This window comes from Pyrgilauda ruficollis, unplaced genomic scaffold (assembly GCF_017590135.1).
Source record: "Pyrgilauda ruficollis isolate IOZ18807 unplaced genomic scaffold, ASM1759013v1 scaffold118, whole genome shotgun sequence".
NCBI lineage: Eukaryota > Metazoa > Chordata > Aves > Passeriformes > Passeridae > Pyrgilauda > Pyrgilauda ruficollis.
Genome location: NW_024510099.1, coordinates 974324 through 989469, shown reverse-complemented (window position 1 = coordinate 989469; position 15146 = coordinate 974324). Strand labels below are relative to the sequence as shown.

The 15146-nt window shown below is 36.8% G+C and overlaps 1 protein-coding gene across 2 annotated transcripts in view; it reads right to left on the bottom strand.

Moving 5' to 3' along the window:
- Positions 1–12361: 12361 nt before the first annotated feature.
- KIF18A (kinesin family member 18A) overlaps positions 12362–15146 on the bottom strand; it is a 31560-nt gene continuing 28775 nt past the window's right edge. For both annotated transcript variants that reach the window (XM_041484963.1, XM_041484971.1), the window contains 2 exons: positions 14971–15080; positions 12362–12796 (listed from right to left, as the gene is read on the bottom strand). In XM_041484963.1, coding sequence (XP_041340897.1) covers positions 12648–12796; positions 14971–15080 — 259 coding nt within the window. In that variant the 3' untranslated portion in view covers positions 12362–12647. The remainder of the gene's footprint in view (positions 12797–14970; positions 15081–15146) is intronic.

Below are 15146 nucleotides of genomic sequence, written 5' to 3'. Positions count from 1 at the left end.
AGCTTCACAAGGTGTAGGGCTGCTTTTAAACCACATTAGCAGGATTCTCTCAGTGGATGATTAAACAAATACATCTCATTTACTTGAACACATATTAACAGCACTAGCTAAATTTCTAAATTTTATACTAAAAGAACGTTTGGCTGTCCAATCAAAATCACATTTTTAAGGGTGCAATATGAACGTGTCTGGGTGTCCATCCCTGCAGCACAGATGCCTTTTCCCACAGCCTCAACATTTCTTCCTCTGCTGCTCCTGGCATACAGAGTGCCTTGAGTGGGCAGCACTTAGAGAAGGGAAGAGCACTTCCCAAAAAAAGGATTCTATTGATACCCCTCTCATGCAGTATCTAATCCTGCGTGTTATTGACTTACCATAACCCAAAGCCTACAATGAATACAGAATTATTAATTTCCTTATGGGATTTTGTATGGTGATTTCACTACAGCGTCTGAATTCTTTGAAAACATTAATGAACAGATCCTCTCAACATCCTTTTGAAGTGAGAGGATATTTTTATCACTATTTTACGCAAGGGGAATGGAATATTTAAGATAAAAGCCAAAATGTTCAGAGTGTCAGCTAATTTTGTTTGCCAATTTTGGAAGTCTGAGGCTCTGAGTTTTCCAAGAGCTAAGGAGTTTTTTTTAAAGGCTCTTTATGTGCTCAGAGGAAAGAGCCTGATCCCACCAGTTGCTGCTGGGAACACAAAATATTCCACATGTTCAACATTATTTGATGCCAAGCTTCAGCTGTCTCAAAACAAGCACTCAAAGAGGGGAGCTTGACAGAGTTTGCTGTGGATGGTGAGCCCATCTCATAAAAGGAACCATCACTCTGGCCAAAAACCAAAACAGCATTTCTTTTTTCCCTTCCTTTGAGTATTTCCCAAGATTTCTTCCATCTTAAGCAATAAATGGGATTTTGGATAGAACTCTGATTCCACCAAAAGGGCTAGATATTGAAGAAAAAAAAATAAAAATCCATCTCATCTGTTTAAACTGGAGACTGGGTAAGACGCTGTGCTGGAGTGACTTGAGCACTATTCCTCTGTGTGGCTCAGAAATAAGTTTTGCACCTTTAAGATTGGTTCTGAGAGCAAAGAGGGGGAAGAAGAGTTGGTTTTCAGAAAAAACTGTGCTCTGTCATTCCTACACATTCCTGCTGCAAAACAACGTAGCCCACAACACAAAGAGCGAACCAGAGCTCTCCTTTATTTTAGTTAGTTCTAGCTAAGTAAAGCAGAGAAGTTCCCTAAACTGTAGGGTTTTTTTCTTTAAACCTATTTAAATCTATATAAAACACCTATAACCTGTAACCCACCAAGCCAAGCCTAAGCCACATTTCCAGCACAAAAGAAATTAATAACAAACTGAACAAACCAAGATACAGCCCACAAAAAAACCTGAGTTTGTCACCTCTTTGAGAGAAACAAGAAGTGCTATTGTTTAATATTGTTCATTTTTCGTGCTAGTGAATGCTTTGCCTGGTAAATAAACAATTTTTTCCACTTTTCTCCAAAGAAATTTTTTTTTCTGAAGCAGTTAAGGGAAGAGCTGCTTAAATTTGCTTCCTAAAAGAAATCCCTCTAAAAGTTTTTCTCCCAAAATTACCCTAAACCAGAACAAATATAATTTTTGGCACCCAATGCACAGCTCGAGAAAGCAGCAAAAACCTGTACTGATTGCATTTTAGTTTTGTTTATTCCATAATGAGATAAAGCCATCAGTAACCACATTCGTTATGTCTCTCAGAGTAAAAACCTTCATGTGTTTCTAGCCCCTAAGTTTTTTTCAAGTTTTAATACCTTTTCAGTCACTAAAATTATTTTCTTATCCAAAAATAACTCCAGTATTATCCCTAACATGTAGTTTTTACAGTAGAAAAGCACAGATTAAAATAGCCATTGTACTAAGCTCAGTGATAATAATTTATAGTTTACAGAAGTACCAGTCTGCTCATTGCCTGTCCTACCCTGCCTCCCAATTCCAATAGCATGTCTTAAGGGTTTTTTAATAACTGCACCCAGTTTCTTGAAAGAAAAGCAAAAAATGAAGCTTTTCAGCCTTTCCTTCTTCTCCTTTAAATCTATTATGTCACTTTTTAAAAATGTTCAGTTTCCCCTAAATGTTAGAGACACCACTTTCTTAGTATTTAATCTAGTAAGCCTTCTCTATACAGCCCACAACCTCTCTAAAATAAAACCTAAAATATCCAGAAGAACTAATAAAACCCCTAACCCAATGTAAACCCAAGAGTAAAAGATCCTGAATAGCACAAAAAATAAAAAGATATAAGCCAAAGCCCAAAACATTTTTCTAACCTAAAACTTTCCACTTCAACAAACTCAAAACCCAACTGAAGTAGAGAAATACCTAAAAAAAGGTACCATAATGACTCTAAAGAGAAAAAAAAAATCATTACAATAAGCTAAGCCCTAACCTATGCTTGTCACACACTCCTAAACACTGTAAAACAAAAAATAAAAGCAAAAAGACAAAACAATAAATCAGCTTCTCAAGTTATAACTAAAGAAACAATAAGCCTGAGCCTGTAGCTAAACCCAACAACAAACCTCAACTGGCAGCCACTGCAAACAAACCACACAAAAAACCAGGGCCCAACAATAATAAACCAGGGCAAAGACCCCCCAAACCCAGCCCCAACACCAAAGTCACAGTTAAAGCAACTAAGACAAAATCAAAAACCACTATTAAAGACCCATTCCCTAAAAAACCTTTGTAGCCTAAAAAGAAATTACACTCAAAGAGCTAATGAATCTATAGTTAGTTAATCCCTCTTTAAAACTACAATTCCAAATAATACTAAAGCAGAGCATTTAAAATCCCTATCACATAACCCAATTATCAACCAAAGAATAATAAGGGGGGCTAACTCTCACAATCTCTGGGCACGGGTCCTAAGAGGTGTAGCACAAAAATATCTATATACAAACCATCTCTATATACAACAAACCCAATAAAAAAATCAATGCTTAAAAATAGCAATAACAGAAATTGTATTCTCAAATAGCCTAAAGACTATAAATCCAGATTCAGTACCATGTACATCCATAATACAGCGAAAACTTGTACAGCTTCGACCACAAAAATACACTCGCACTTTAACAATAATTAAAAAAAATTATAAAGAACAAACTGTACTTAATATACCAAAAATGCTCCAAACATACACAGATGCTGTACATAATCCAACATATAAAAATCACGACTGTAAAAACACATCTACCAAAGGAAAAAAAAAAATCACAAAAAGCTCAAAGAAAAAATTTAAAAAATACCTTCTCCAAATCTCAGCAATACCAATCAAAAGTTCTAATACCAAATGTGAATGTCCCCCAAACAGGGAGAGAAGGTACCCCCATTATGTGACGGTAAAAAAACCACAAAGAAATAAGATAAAAAAATCTACTGCTACTCTAACACAAGTGCTTAAATTGAAAAACAACAAGACTCAAAGAAAAAGTTCCACCAAAAAAACCAGCTCCAGCAACCCATAACCAAAGTCCAAATACAACAATAATAACAGTATATCCCATCCCCTTAAAAAAACCTCCAAAAAGTATACCCAAAGAAAAAAAAATAAAACAAGCTTAGAGGGGCTCTGCCTCTCACCAAGGAAAGGCTAGAAAACACTGTTTTTAAAACTGTATAAATTCATTAACCTAGCACATCAAAACTACAAAAATAGAAAACCTTAGTCAACACTAGCACACAATACACACTGACCCCACCAAAACATATAAAGACAAAATCTGGTTCTATTACCAGCATAACAAAAAGATGACAGGATTTTACTTTAGTCAAAACTAAAGTAAACCTAACTAAAAGGAAGTGAAAAAAGCCACTCTATTGTAACTAGCCCCAAAACCCCATCCATTTTATGCATAGACTTCCTCCAAAGTCAGCTTTTCAAAAACCCAAAGAAACTCAGGTAAACATTTAAAATAACAACTGTGAAAACAAAAAGCATCAAACAATTAAACACCTTACCTGAGCTATCAAAAAACCCATCTGCAATAAAACTTCTTTAAAAACCCCCAACAAATGCCCATTACCACCTCAACAATACACCACCAGCAACACCAAACAGCTCAAGATACTCTAACCCCCATCCAAAAAATATTCCAAAAACTAAAACACCAAAAAGTAACCAACAAAACCCACTCACCCTTCAACAAGCCCATTTCGCCTACACACAAATCTAAACCAAATAAAAATTAACTACAAACTACCATACCCTAAATAACTCCACCACTGAAGACAGTGGTACCAAACTTATTAAAACTGCAATACAAACTACAATCCAAACCAAAAAAATAACACATCACTATTAACATGACCAACACATTTTTCTCCTTTCCTCTGACAACCAAATACAAACCTCAGTTTACTTTCACCTGAAAAACATACAATACACCTAAAACCAACTACCCCAAAAATAGAAACACAACCCCGCAATCTACCATAAATTCTTCCAAACTGCACTGAAAAAGAGTAAAGCTCCAAAACATCTACAATACATGAATTACATCACTGAGTTAAAAATCACAGCAACAAAAATGTTTAAAAAACAAATCATCCAAATTCTCCTATAACCAATTTCACCATCAGAAAAAACAAAATTAAAAAGCCTGCTCAAAAAAATTCAGTTCCTAAAAATAAAATAACAAAATAAACGGCATCAAAGTCCCACCAATGTCATCAACAAAATCACAACAGTATCTCCACCAACCAACAAAAAACCCCACAAACCTTCCTAAGCACTATAAGCTTTTAAAAAATGCACATTCCTAAATACAACGAAATCAGAAACCCTCTTTACCTAATCATCCACAAAAAGAGCACTTTCCAGTAAAACCCTAAAGAAAAGAAACCTTAATCCCAATTAAACAAAAAATCACTCCTACAATAACCCTTAACAGAGTCCCAACAAAACCAAATATAAAAAATGTACTCTACAAGCGAGAACCATAATCTGTCCTAAAACCTTTAACAAAAATACCTAATAAAACTCAAAGCCAACCATGAAGATTTTAAAGTTAAAACTAAACTACTAAAAACCAAGTGCACTTCAACAAAAAACCCAAAGCAGCTTATAAAAAAATCCAAACTACTTCAGAAATAATCAACACTAAACCACAACTCCTCCTGACTCCCCAACTACCAAAACTAAATATTCAAAGCAAAAATTCCCTCTACCCACCATAGCAGCACCTCCACATCAAGCAGATCACCCATATTAAATCACCCTAAGATTTTAAAAATAATTACAAATTAACCTAAAAGTAAAAACTTTACTCACTTACAAGAACCCCCAAAAGTAACACATACTAAAAAACCTGCGCCATGTAACCAACTACCAACAAAAAAACCACGTTACACTTTTCACTAATAATTTCTATCCCATTGTGGAAATCAACCAAAAAAACCCCACACAACAAATCACAAAACTACTAAAAAACAATAAATAAAACCAACTTATTAAACTCAAAGCTATTCAACTGCCCTAAACATTGCTAAAAAAACCCCAAAACTCTACCTGTACACTAATTCTTAAATAGTAACCAATACTCTATAAAAGTAACTAAAAAAAACCTATTTAACAGCATAAAAAAACCAATTTAAGCTACTAATAAGTAAAAAATATCACTACCAAAGTAAAAAAGAAACCCTTCCTATATAAAAGTCCATTGCATAAACATCCATATTCCCAAAAATAAAGCTAACAAAAACCACCAAAACAACAAACAAGTAAATCAAGCTACAAAAATAAAAGTACCAAAAGCAAATTTAAATTAGCAGCACAAAAAGTTATTCCTAACTAAATAAACTCATCGTGCCTCCAGTCATCAAAACAAAAATACCACCTATAAGTAAACACAAAACCAAAGAGTAAAGCTAACTATAAACAGTATTTCTCAGGTTGTACATAACTGTAAAACACATACAACCATCAAACAAACCAAACAACCACAACCCCTATAACATAATAAGCAATAATCCAAATAGAAATATAAAAACCCTCAGTAAATTAATGACACTGCACTACCCCAAACACACACTGTGTGCTCACAACAGTAAAAACCACCACAAAGTAACTAAAAACCTCCCTCACACCTCACACTACAGCCCATAACACCATTCTAAACCTTAAAAAACACATCCTTTAAAAGAATAGCACCCTCAAAAAAATTAAACCAAGCAACAGAACTAATTTCAAAACCAACCTTATCAACATCTAAACTAAAACTCCTAACATTAAATAAGTATGTAAATAAGTATATACCATACACCAACTACAAACAAAAAAGGTACAATAGACTGTTAAAAACCACCTTAAAACATGGGCTGGGGGACCTTTCAAAGAGTAAGAGCAATATTTACCAAAAGCCACCTAATTAATTAACACCCAAAGTTCCACTAAGCAAACAAACCCTACCCAACCTAAACCCCTACATATAACAAGCAAAAACAAAGTCCCAAAAATGTATGTCAAAAGTCCATTAAAAATGACAATTGAAATTAATTCTACCTCAAACACAAACAAACCCATTCATAAAGTTGTTTTTACCAAGTTACACATAGTAAACAACACAAAAAAAATATTACACAATGTATACCTCAAAAAAACCCCTAATTATTAAGTAAGAACTATGGGTAAATATCAATGCTTGTTAAATGTTACTGCCATTGTCTATATATAACTGTATACTGTATTTATCCATGTACAATATATGTGTTTATAAAGTTAGAAATATAGTTTTTGTAATAAGCTAACAAAGTAAAAAATAGAAAGAAAAATATCCTAAAGTAACTTTGTAATACTTGTACCCCCATTCATCTGTGTAACTCAAAAAAAAAGTTTTACACCTTTAAGATTAGTTCTAAAAACAAAAGAAAAACCAAAACAAATTCCTAGAGCTTGATTTCAAGTTTTATCTTGTTCCTACTGCAGAATAATGCTGTCTGTAACAATGCAACACAAACAATCAGAGCTCTCCTCTATTTTAGTTAATTTTAGCTAACTAAAGCAGAAAAGTTCCCTAAACTGTAGTTTTCCCCCTTGTCTTTAAACCTATTCAAACCTACTCTAAACTAAAACACACAAAAACCCCACCAAAATCTCACATCTATAACCCATCAAACCAAAACCACAACATTTTCAATGCCAAAAAAATTAAAAACAAACTGAGCAAACCAAACTACAGCCCACGAAACAATCTCTGAGTTTATCAAGTTTAACAAGTTTCATTGCTCAATATTGTTCATTTCTTGTGCTAGTAAATGTACCTATTAAATAAACAATTTTCTCAAAAAAAAATTTTATTTTCCAAAACCAATTAGAAAAATGGTGCTTAAATTTAGTTTCTGAAGAAAACCCCTTTAAAAGTATTTCTCCCAGAATCACCTGGAACCAAAACATATGGCTGTGTGCAAAGGGGAAGACTTAGAGAGACACAAATTATCATTTGTGAGCATCTCTGAAAAGTCTCAGACCAGAGACTGAGGAATGGGAATTGATTCAGTAGGAAAATATTCTATAATTTCAATATATTTTATCATATTCAGTATATGTTCCTGTGAGCTTCAAAGCACCTTTAAACTCCTGATGCATGAATTGTATGAAGGCAATCCAGCTTTCAGAGCTTTCCAGTGCTTTACAATTTCTTCAGTGCTTAAAAATGTCTTTATCTTTGAACGTGTCAATGAGTCTGAAATGAAATATCCTAAAGCAATCACAAAATTACCCCCCCGTATCAATGTCCAAGGTATATTTTCTCTTCTGGGTGAAGGAGAACAGAAAAGGGTCACAGAATAGGCAGGCTGGGAAATGCATGATTTAAAGGTCAGCTGGAGGGAAGTCAGACTGGGAGCCAGATGAAAAAGCAAAGCCAGACTATGCAATAAGATCATGATTCAAGAGGAAAAGATGAAAATCACTATTTCCAAGTTTTAGAGCTATATTGGAATATATGTGGATTCAGGGTTTTTTTTGTTTGTGGTTTGTTTTAGGTTGTTGCAGCTTTTTTCTGTCACTCTCTGTGGTAGTTTTACAAGGGAGGCATCTACAGATGTAATAAAAAAACTTCTACATAACTAACAGTCTGTCAATCTCAAAATTTAAAAATTCTCCAATTAACACACCAAAACCACTACACTCTCCAAAACGGGAATTCCTCATTTCCACAAAACCATTGCCCTGCTGAGATCAGAAACAGCACTTGGTGCCCATTATGGTTCCTGGACCTCTTCATCTCCACGAGGGTGGACTCTCATCTACAGCTCCCAATCTCAGAAAGATGCCCCAAAAGGTCAGAAACTTCGATCTGTTCCTCATCAGGGTGCATGATTATCAATTCAACTTACAGAATTATTATAAATCCACACATATGGAATTATTATAACTCATACATACAGAATTATTATAAGCTCATACATATACACTAATAATTGACACAGAATATGGAGAGCAAACATAATACTCATTTGGGAAGAGATATCCAAACACCAGACTTTAAGGTCCTCTAGGAACAAGACTTACCTGCTTGGTGAGTGCATTGCCAAAAGAACCCAAGCCAGCTTCTCCTTCTGGGCTGCCTTCTGGAAGAGTCTCTCCCACCCTTGTGCGCTCTGTTGCCTGCACGGGCTGCCAGGAGGACCCTCTTGTGTCACAGCACACAGTGTGTCAGTCCCAATCCCCAGAGTGTCACCACACAATTTCAGAAAGCTTCAACCCATAAAAATAACACCACACCTCTTCAGGAGGGCACAAGTGTCTGCTTTTTTGTCCTTCAGCCCCTTTTGTGCCCTGCTGTTGATGCAGTGCAGCTGTGTGCCCTCTGCTCCCTGTGGGATTGGGCAGCACCCCTGGGCACTCCATGGCTCCTCACCTTCAATAGCATTCACCTGTGCTGCACAGCTGGAGCCAATTAGGGATCAATTAGGGATCAGCCCCACTCCCAATCACCACCAACTGAGTGCCCACAAATGACATTATACAAACACAACCCCCAACTTTCCCCTACAAGGAAGTCCTTCCATTAGTGTTGTCACCACAAGGTAGAAAATAATCGTTCTCTCCTTCCCCTTCTTCAGGCTTCCATCAGCAGCTGCTGCTGGGCACTGCTGATGCCTCGTGAAGGCTGGCCTGGAACAGAGGCTAGACAGAGTTAAAGAATAAAGTATTCCACAGATCTGAGTAATCAGTTTTGAACTCAACTCTTCTGACATCCATCACATTTTAAACTCCAGACTTCGTCATCACATATGCTATTCAGGGAAGAAATGCCATGTATTTTGAACTTGCCATTTAGGTCTCATACAGTAAGAAGCAGTGAATAATTGTTGCCTAGTCCCTTTTTCCATGACTCGTTATTTCATATACTTTGAACAGAACTCCTCACTTCCAGGGTGAAGTGCTCCTACACTACATTATTTGTATTCACGCTGTTCACTGCTTTAATTGCTCCTCACGCATTTTTGTACCCTTTGTAATTCAACCACATTTATTTGAAATGTATAGGACACCACCAGGATTCAGGCAAGCAATTTGCACAACGGTTTGTTCCCCATCCGTTTTTGTGCTATTTGGACCACAGAGAAGGATGTTTTCATGGCATTTTTACAATAACTCCAAGGTCTCTTTCCTGAGTAATAGCATCTATTTGAGAACCCATTGCCACGTAGGTACAAGTTTGGGCTGTTTTCCTTCTTGTGCATCATTATGCATTCATTGACACTGAGTTTCATTTATTTTATCACCCAGTCCTTCAGTAACTAACATGCTTCTGCACCTCTTCGTAGTTAGCTTTTGTCTCAGGTAACTGAATAATTCAATTCCAATAATTTTGGTCAGTCTCCCTTCACAGTTAGCTTTGGTTTCAGCTAACTGAATAATTAAATTTCAATAATTTCTGTCAGTTTACCTTGGAACTACTTTTTGAAATAATTTGTGGCTATATTAAAGCCTCTGAACTGCCCCTGGAGCCCCTGTCCCAGCATGGCAGGGGTGCCAAACACAGGCACAAGGCTCCACTCTGCCCTAACCCAGCTCCTGAGTGACCAAAGGACCACAACCCACGCTGGGGGAAAGGCACAGGGCTACCTAAGGCCAAACATGAGGTGAAGCTTTCATCTTGACCCTGCCTTCGTCTTGGAGCTTCTATCAGAACACTGCTGGAACCCAGAAGGGGGTAGTGACAGCCTTTCAGTCTACTGCTTCTAATTCCCTCTTTTTGGAATTTCTTGAGTAACTAAAAACCAAATAGGCTTAAAGTTTGCTAAGTTGAGTGGGCCAAATTAATGGTCTGAGAAGCATTTTATGTTGATTGAATGTAAATTCAAGCAAGTAAATTAATAATAATAGAAACCATACCCTGCAGCCTTGGAATGTTTTTTGCAAGAATTTCCCAGTGGGACCAGATCCTTAACATCCTTTTCACACTTGCAACACTGATCTCAATTTAACCGTGCGTGGTACAACAGTGAAATCAGCAACATGTGCACTTCAGATAAATACTATTCCTTAATTAGTTTGTAAAGACAAGCCAGCAGGTAGCAAAGTAGATGGGCAAGGAAATGAAAGGGGCTAGAACATACCTCCACTGCTTCCCAAATACACTTTGCTTTCTACCTAACTGGCAATCTGACAAAAACTTGTTAGGCAATGAAGAGTTATGACAAGTTTTGTGCCAGTAATGTGTGTGGAATGTGCTGGGAAGCACTTTCTGCTTATGAAGTCTAGATATGTTCGCAGTACCTAATAAAACAAGTGCATGTACAATTAATAGTGCAGAACATTACTCAACAGCAATATGAAATACAAAAATCTCACTTCAGTCTGCTGTATCTCTGGAAACAATTTATGCTACTTATAAATGGTAAACAGGTACCTAGCTAACAAATCTATGATCAGCTTCTGATAGAATCACTTCTCATGTCAGGTTTTAATTTTCTCAATAATTTTTTTTTTGTCCCTGCAAGTGTTGCAATTAGACCAAGTGATGCCACTCAAGTGCACACCAAAGACATTAAGAAAACATGAGACTCATCAGTTTTATGTTTTGACTATCAAAATGGTGCATGCACAAGCTTGTCTAAGAGCTTTTCAAGATTGCTATGGACATCTATGTGTAAGTCTTACATGTCATGAGAGCAGTGAAAGTAACAAGTACATTTAGCAAAAGCCAACATGCCTCTTGTACACATGATATCAACAAAACAAACTCCCTGTGTACATTTTACATTAAACACTGAGAATATGAAAAAAATCCCCTAAGTCAAAAATAGTCTTTACAGCTTCAGCTGTATCAAAATCATAAATTAAAATTAATTCCAAAATCTTGCTTTTCATCATGACAGGGAAATATTAAAGTGACCCTCCCTCTTCATTCTACTGAAATTACATCACCTTGCTATGTGGACATATCCCAAATCCCAGTTTTTAGGCTTCACACAAGCCTTTTCCCAGTTCTCATTACACTACAAGATTCCAGGCTCACCACAACTATATCATCTATAATCCTTTTAGAAAGCAACTAGGAGGATTCAATTTCTCTCGCCTAGTATTTTTTAACTAGCATTGGCTATTTCTTAAGAAATGATTTCTTCCTCTTTGAACTCTCCCAATGAAGATTGGTTCTGCATCATGGTCTGCTCCTCCCACAAGTGCCCTTGAAAGCTTCTGCAGGCAGCTCCCATTTCCTTCTTCAGAGGCTTGTGAAAAATGCTCCTCCAATGTGTCAAGCAGGAATTCTGCAGCATATTACTGAACTGATCAGGTGGGAAGCTCCTTGCTTCAGACAGTTCTGACACCACAAACTACTTACAGCATTTCTTCCTCTGGCTCTCACCAGACTGGAGAAAGTCACTTCATTTGCACAGGCCAAACAGAGCAGAATGGCATTCCAGAGGCTGGGCAGGCTGTCAGGGTTACAGTACAGCTATACATAAACTCCTCTGTCTCTGAACATTAATAATTTGCTAGAAGTCATTATAAACAGCATGTACTTATAACAATATTTGTCAAAATCAATTTTTCCTAAGAGAAGGAACATTTTTTGCTAGGAATACGTTTCACATGATATTGCTGTTAATAATATTAATTTTTATTGGAAGTAATTAATAAAAAATGTATTTACAGCTGAATTAAATTGAAAAAAACAGAACAGGAACATTTACAACCAAGTAACAGACTAAAAACCAGAAAGACATTAAAAAAAAAAAAAAAAAAGGAAATATTCGGAAACTTTTGGAAATATTTTTGTCTCTGAGACATTAAAAAAAAAAAAAAAAAGGAAATATTTGGAAACTTTTGGAAATATTTTTCTGTCTCTTGGAACTCCATATGTCATCCATAGATGCTAACAATCTAAGAACATCTAAGGCATTGTAATGCTAAGCATGAACATGTTCTAATATTAGCATCTGCCTAACTTGCTTCCGAATGAAAATCTACTTTAACACAAGGAAGCTACTCCAATGAAAATAATTTAGGGGGTCAAAAGAACTTTTGTAAAATTTCCGTCCCGAAACTCTCAAAACTATTTACAAGAGGAAATCACAATTCACCCTATTCACATTTGCTATCTGTCAATCCTGCTTGAAATAGGCATGAACTCAGAGCTAAATCCTATTTTTTTTCTTGGAAACACGAAGTAAAAGATGTTTTGATGTCCTTGCTTTAACATCCAGTGGGACATTTCCTTGAGAAAGGCTTCTAATGAAGTTCCTTGGCATATTCTGTTCTTGCTTCTTGGTCTTCATTCTGATTCCTAGTGAAGAAAGAAATGCTATTAGAAACAGAGAGACACACATTCAATAAACATAAGTAGACTGTAGCTGACATGGACCTCTTTTCAGAATATGTCTAAGAATTTTTACACATTTCTTTCCTTTACTGAAAACCTCATTTTATTATGCAAAAATGTAATCACTCTTAGCTCAGTAAATCCAGTGTTTTAATTGTCTACAAAGTCCCATGATTAGACCCTCAACTGACAGAAGATGCTATTAAAAAAGCACAGTGGTCTACAAAAAGATGTAGAAATATGAAAAATGTTATTAATCCTTCTTATTATAGAATAGCATTGAAAAATGAACACTATGTCATTATAGAAAGTTTTGTCTTTTTAATCTGAAAACAACTCCTTCTCTTAGTTATTTGGTTAAGGTTTATTCTGCTCTTGAACGCATGCTCTTGAAAATAAAGTCTATTTCATATTCAGTTCAACACTGAATAATCAAAATTTTATTTTCATTTCAAAACGTGCTTCTGCATGACACAGTTCCTTAATTCCAGAGTTAGGATTGAAGAGTGGTACCTTCCTAACCTGGCCTGTTGGAGCAGGCATTGATACTGATATAACCCTGTATGCAATCTGCCTAATAAATGACCTGGTTAGACAGAGCTTAGACTCAGATATTCAGTTTCCAGAAAGCTTCTTGTAACACAACGTCAACATTTCCAATGAATATAGAATAAGAGCCTTTCCCTCACAGCAATTTTTTCTTCAAAACATGTATGTGCTGTAAAACCAGTGTATTGCCCATCCCACTGGAAAAAGCCACACAATGGAAATGTTTTTTCACATAGCTTTTCTATTTCATAAGAAAAGCAGACTAAAATTTTAAAACTAATATTGGATCTCCTCTAGACAGCCCAAGAAGTTCGTTAAGTATATCTTCGAAGAGAGTGAGGAAAAGGAGGCAGAGATGAAGGAAAATTGTACAGATTCAGCAAATTAAAATCTGCTTCAGGTGCCAAGCAACTTAGTGCCATGCACTAGAAAAGGCAGAGGTTTCTATAAAATTGCGAAGACATTTGTGAACATTGGCTGAAAAAATTATTTGTAACTGATTTTATCAGAAAAGATGTATGCACCTCAGAGAGAAGCCATATAATTGAGGCAAACTTTCACACAGTAGAATTTGTTAATATTATTATCAGCATTATGTTAAAATAATTTTGCCTCAGTTACTGTTTTTGCCCAAAATAGCGCCAAATTTAAGACCAATAAATATCTGAAAATACCTTTTATCTGTTAAAGGAAACCAGTTTAGTGTTGCAAAATAAGGCAAAGAATCAAAAAATGGTATGGAAATTAGAGAATTTTATTTCTTGATAAGCCACACTTGGGCAAAAACAAAATTGGTAAAAAGTTCAAATTTCACAACAAGTACATAAACTATTTTAGGTGGAAGACCTTGGCTCTGGGGAAAAAGTGTTTCCCAACAACATTGTAATAATATTAGATGGAATTTTGATTAGATACTATCTGTGTAACTGACATTGAGTATTTTTCTTAAAAAGGGATATACTATTCAAACCAATGGCTTAGTACACTGTCACAGCAACACGTGCTATTAAAGGGACAAAATGAATTGAGAGGCAATCTTAATTTTGCACTTGCTGTGACCAAGGTGATGCCTTCTGTCCCTTTGTGGTCACCAAAAACTGACATGTGAAGGCTGCCCCAGAGCAGAGGCTGGGTAGAGCTACAGAATAAAGCAGGGATTCATTCCAAGGATCTCCTCCATGGATCCACCTTGGGCAGCACAAGAGCCCAGCCAGGGCTGCACCCAAGATGAACCCAAATGGTCCCAAAATGCACGATATCTCACGGGGTCTCTCCCTGGGATCAGCTCTGCTCCATGTGCACATTGCAGTTCAGTGTCCAATTCCAGCTCAGCCCCTGCACTCCCATCCTGCTTGTTTTTCTCTCTCCAGCCCACGGGGTTTGTGCTCTTGGGGCTGAGATTGGGATCATTTGTCCTTGGTGCCCAGCTGGAGCAGGAATTGTTTTGTGTCCCTGCTCTGTGCACAGAGCTCACCATGCCCTAACACGGAGCTCAGAAGTGCACACTGAAGCAGCACAGAACAGAAGAATAGCAAAGCTAAAGCTGAGGCAGCAAAGGCAGTGTCCCCCACCCAAGCCCTGGCACTCACCAGCCCCCTGGGGCACTCGCAGGGCTGCGTGGCTCAGCAGCACGTCCTGCCGGGAGCGCTTGGCAGCGTCCGGGGCCTGCAGGCTGCCCAGCACCGTGTTCGAGGTGGAGCTGCAAAAGGGCCACAAAGGAGTTTGCTTTCAGTACAGTCACTACTAACAGTGGCTCTGGCCTTGC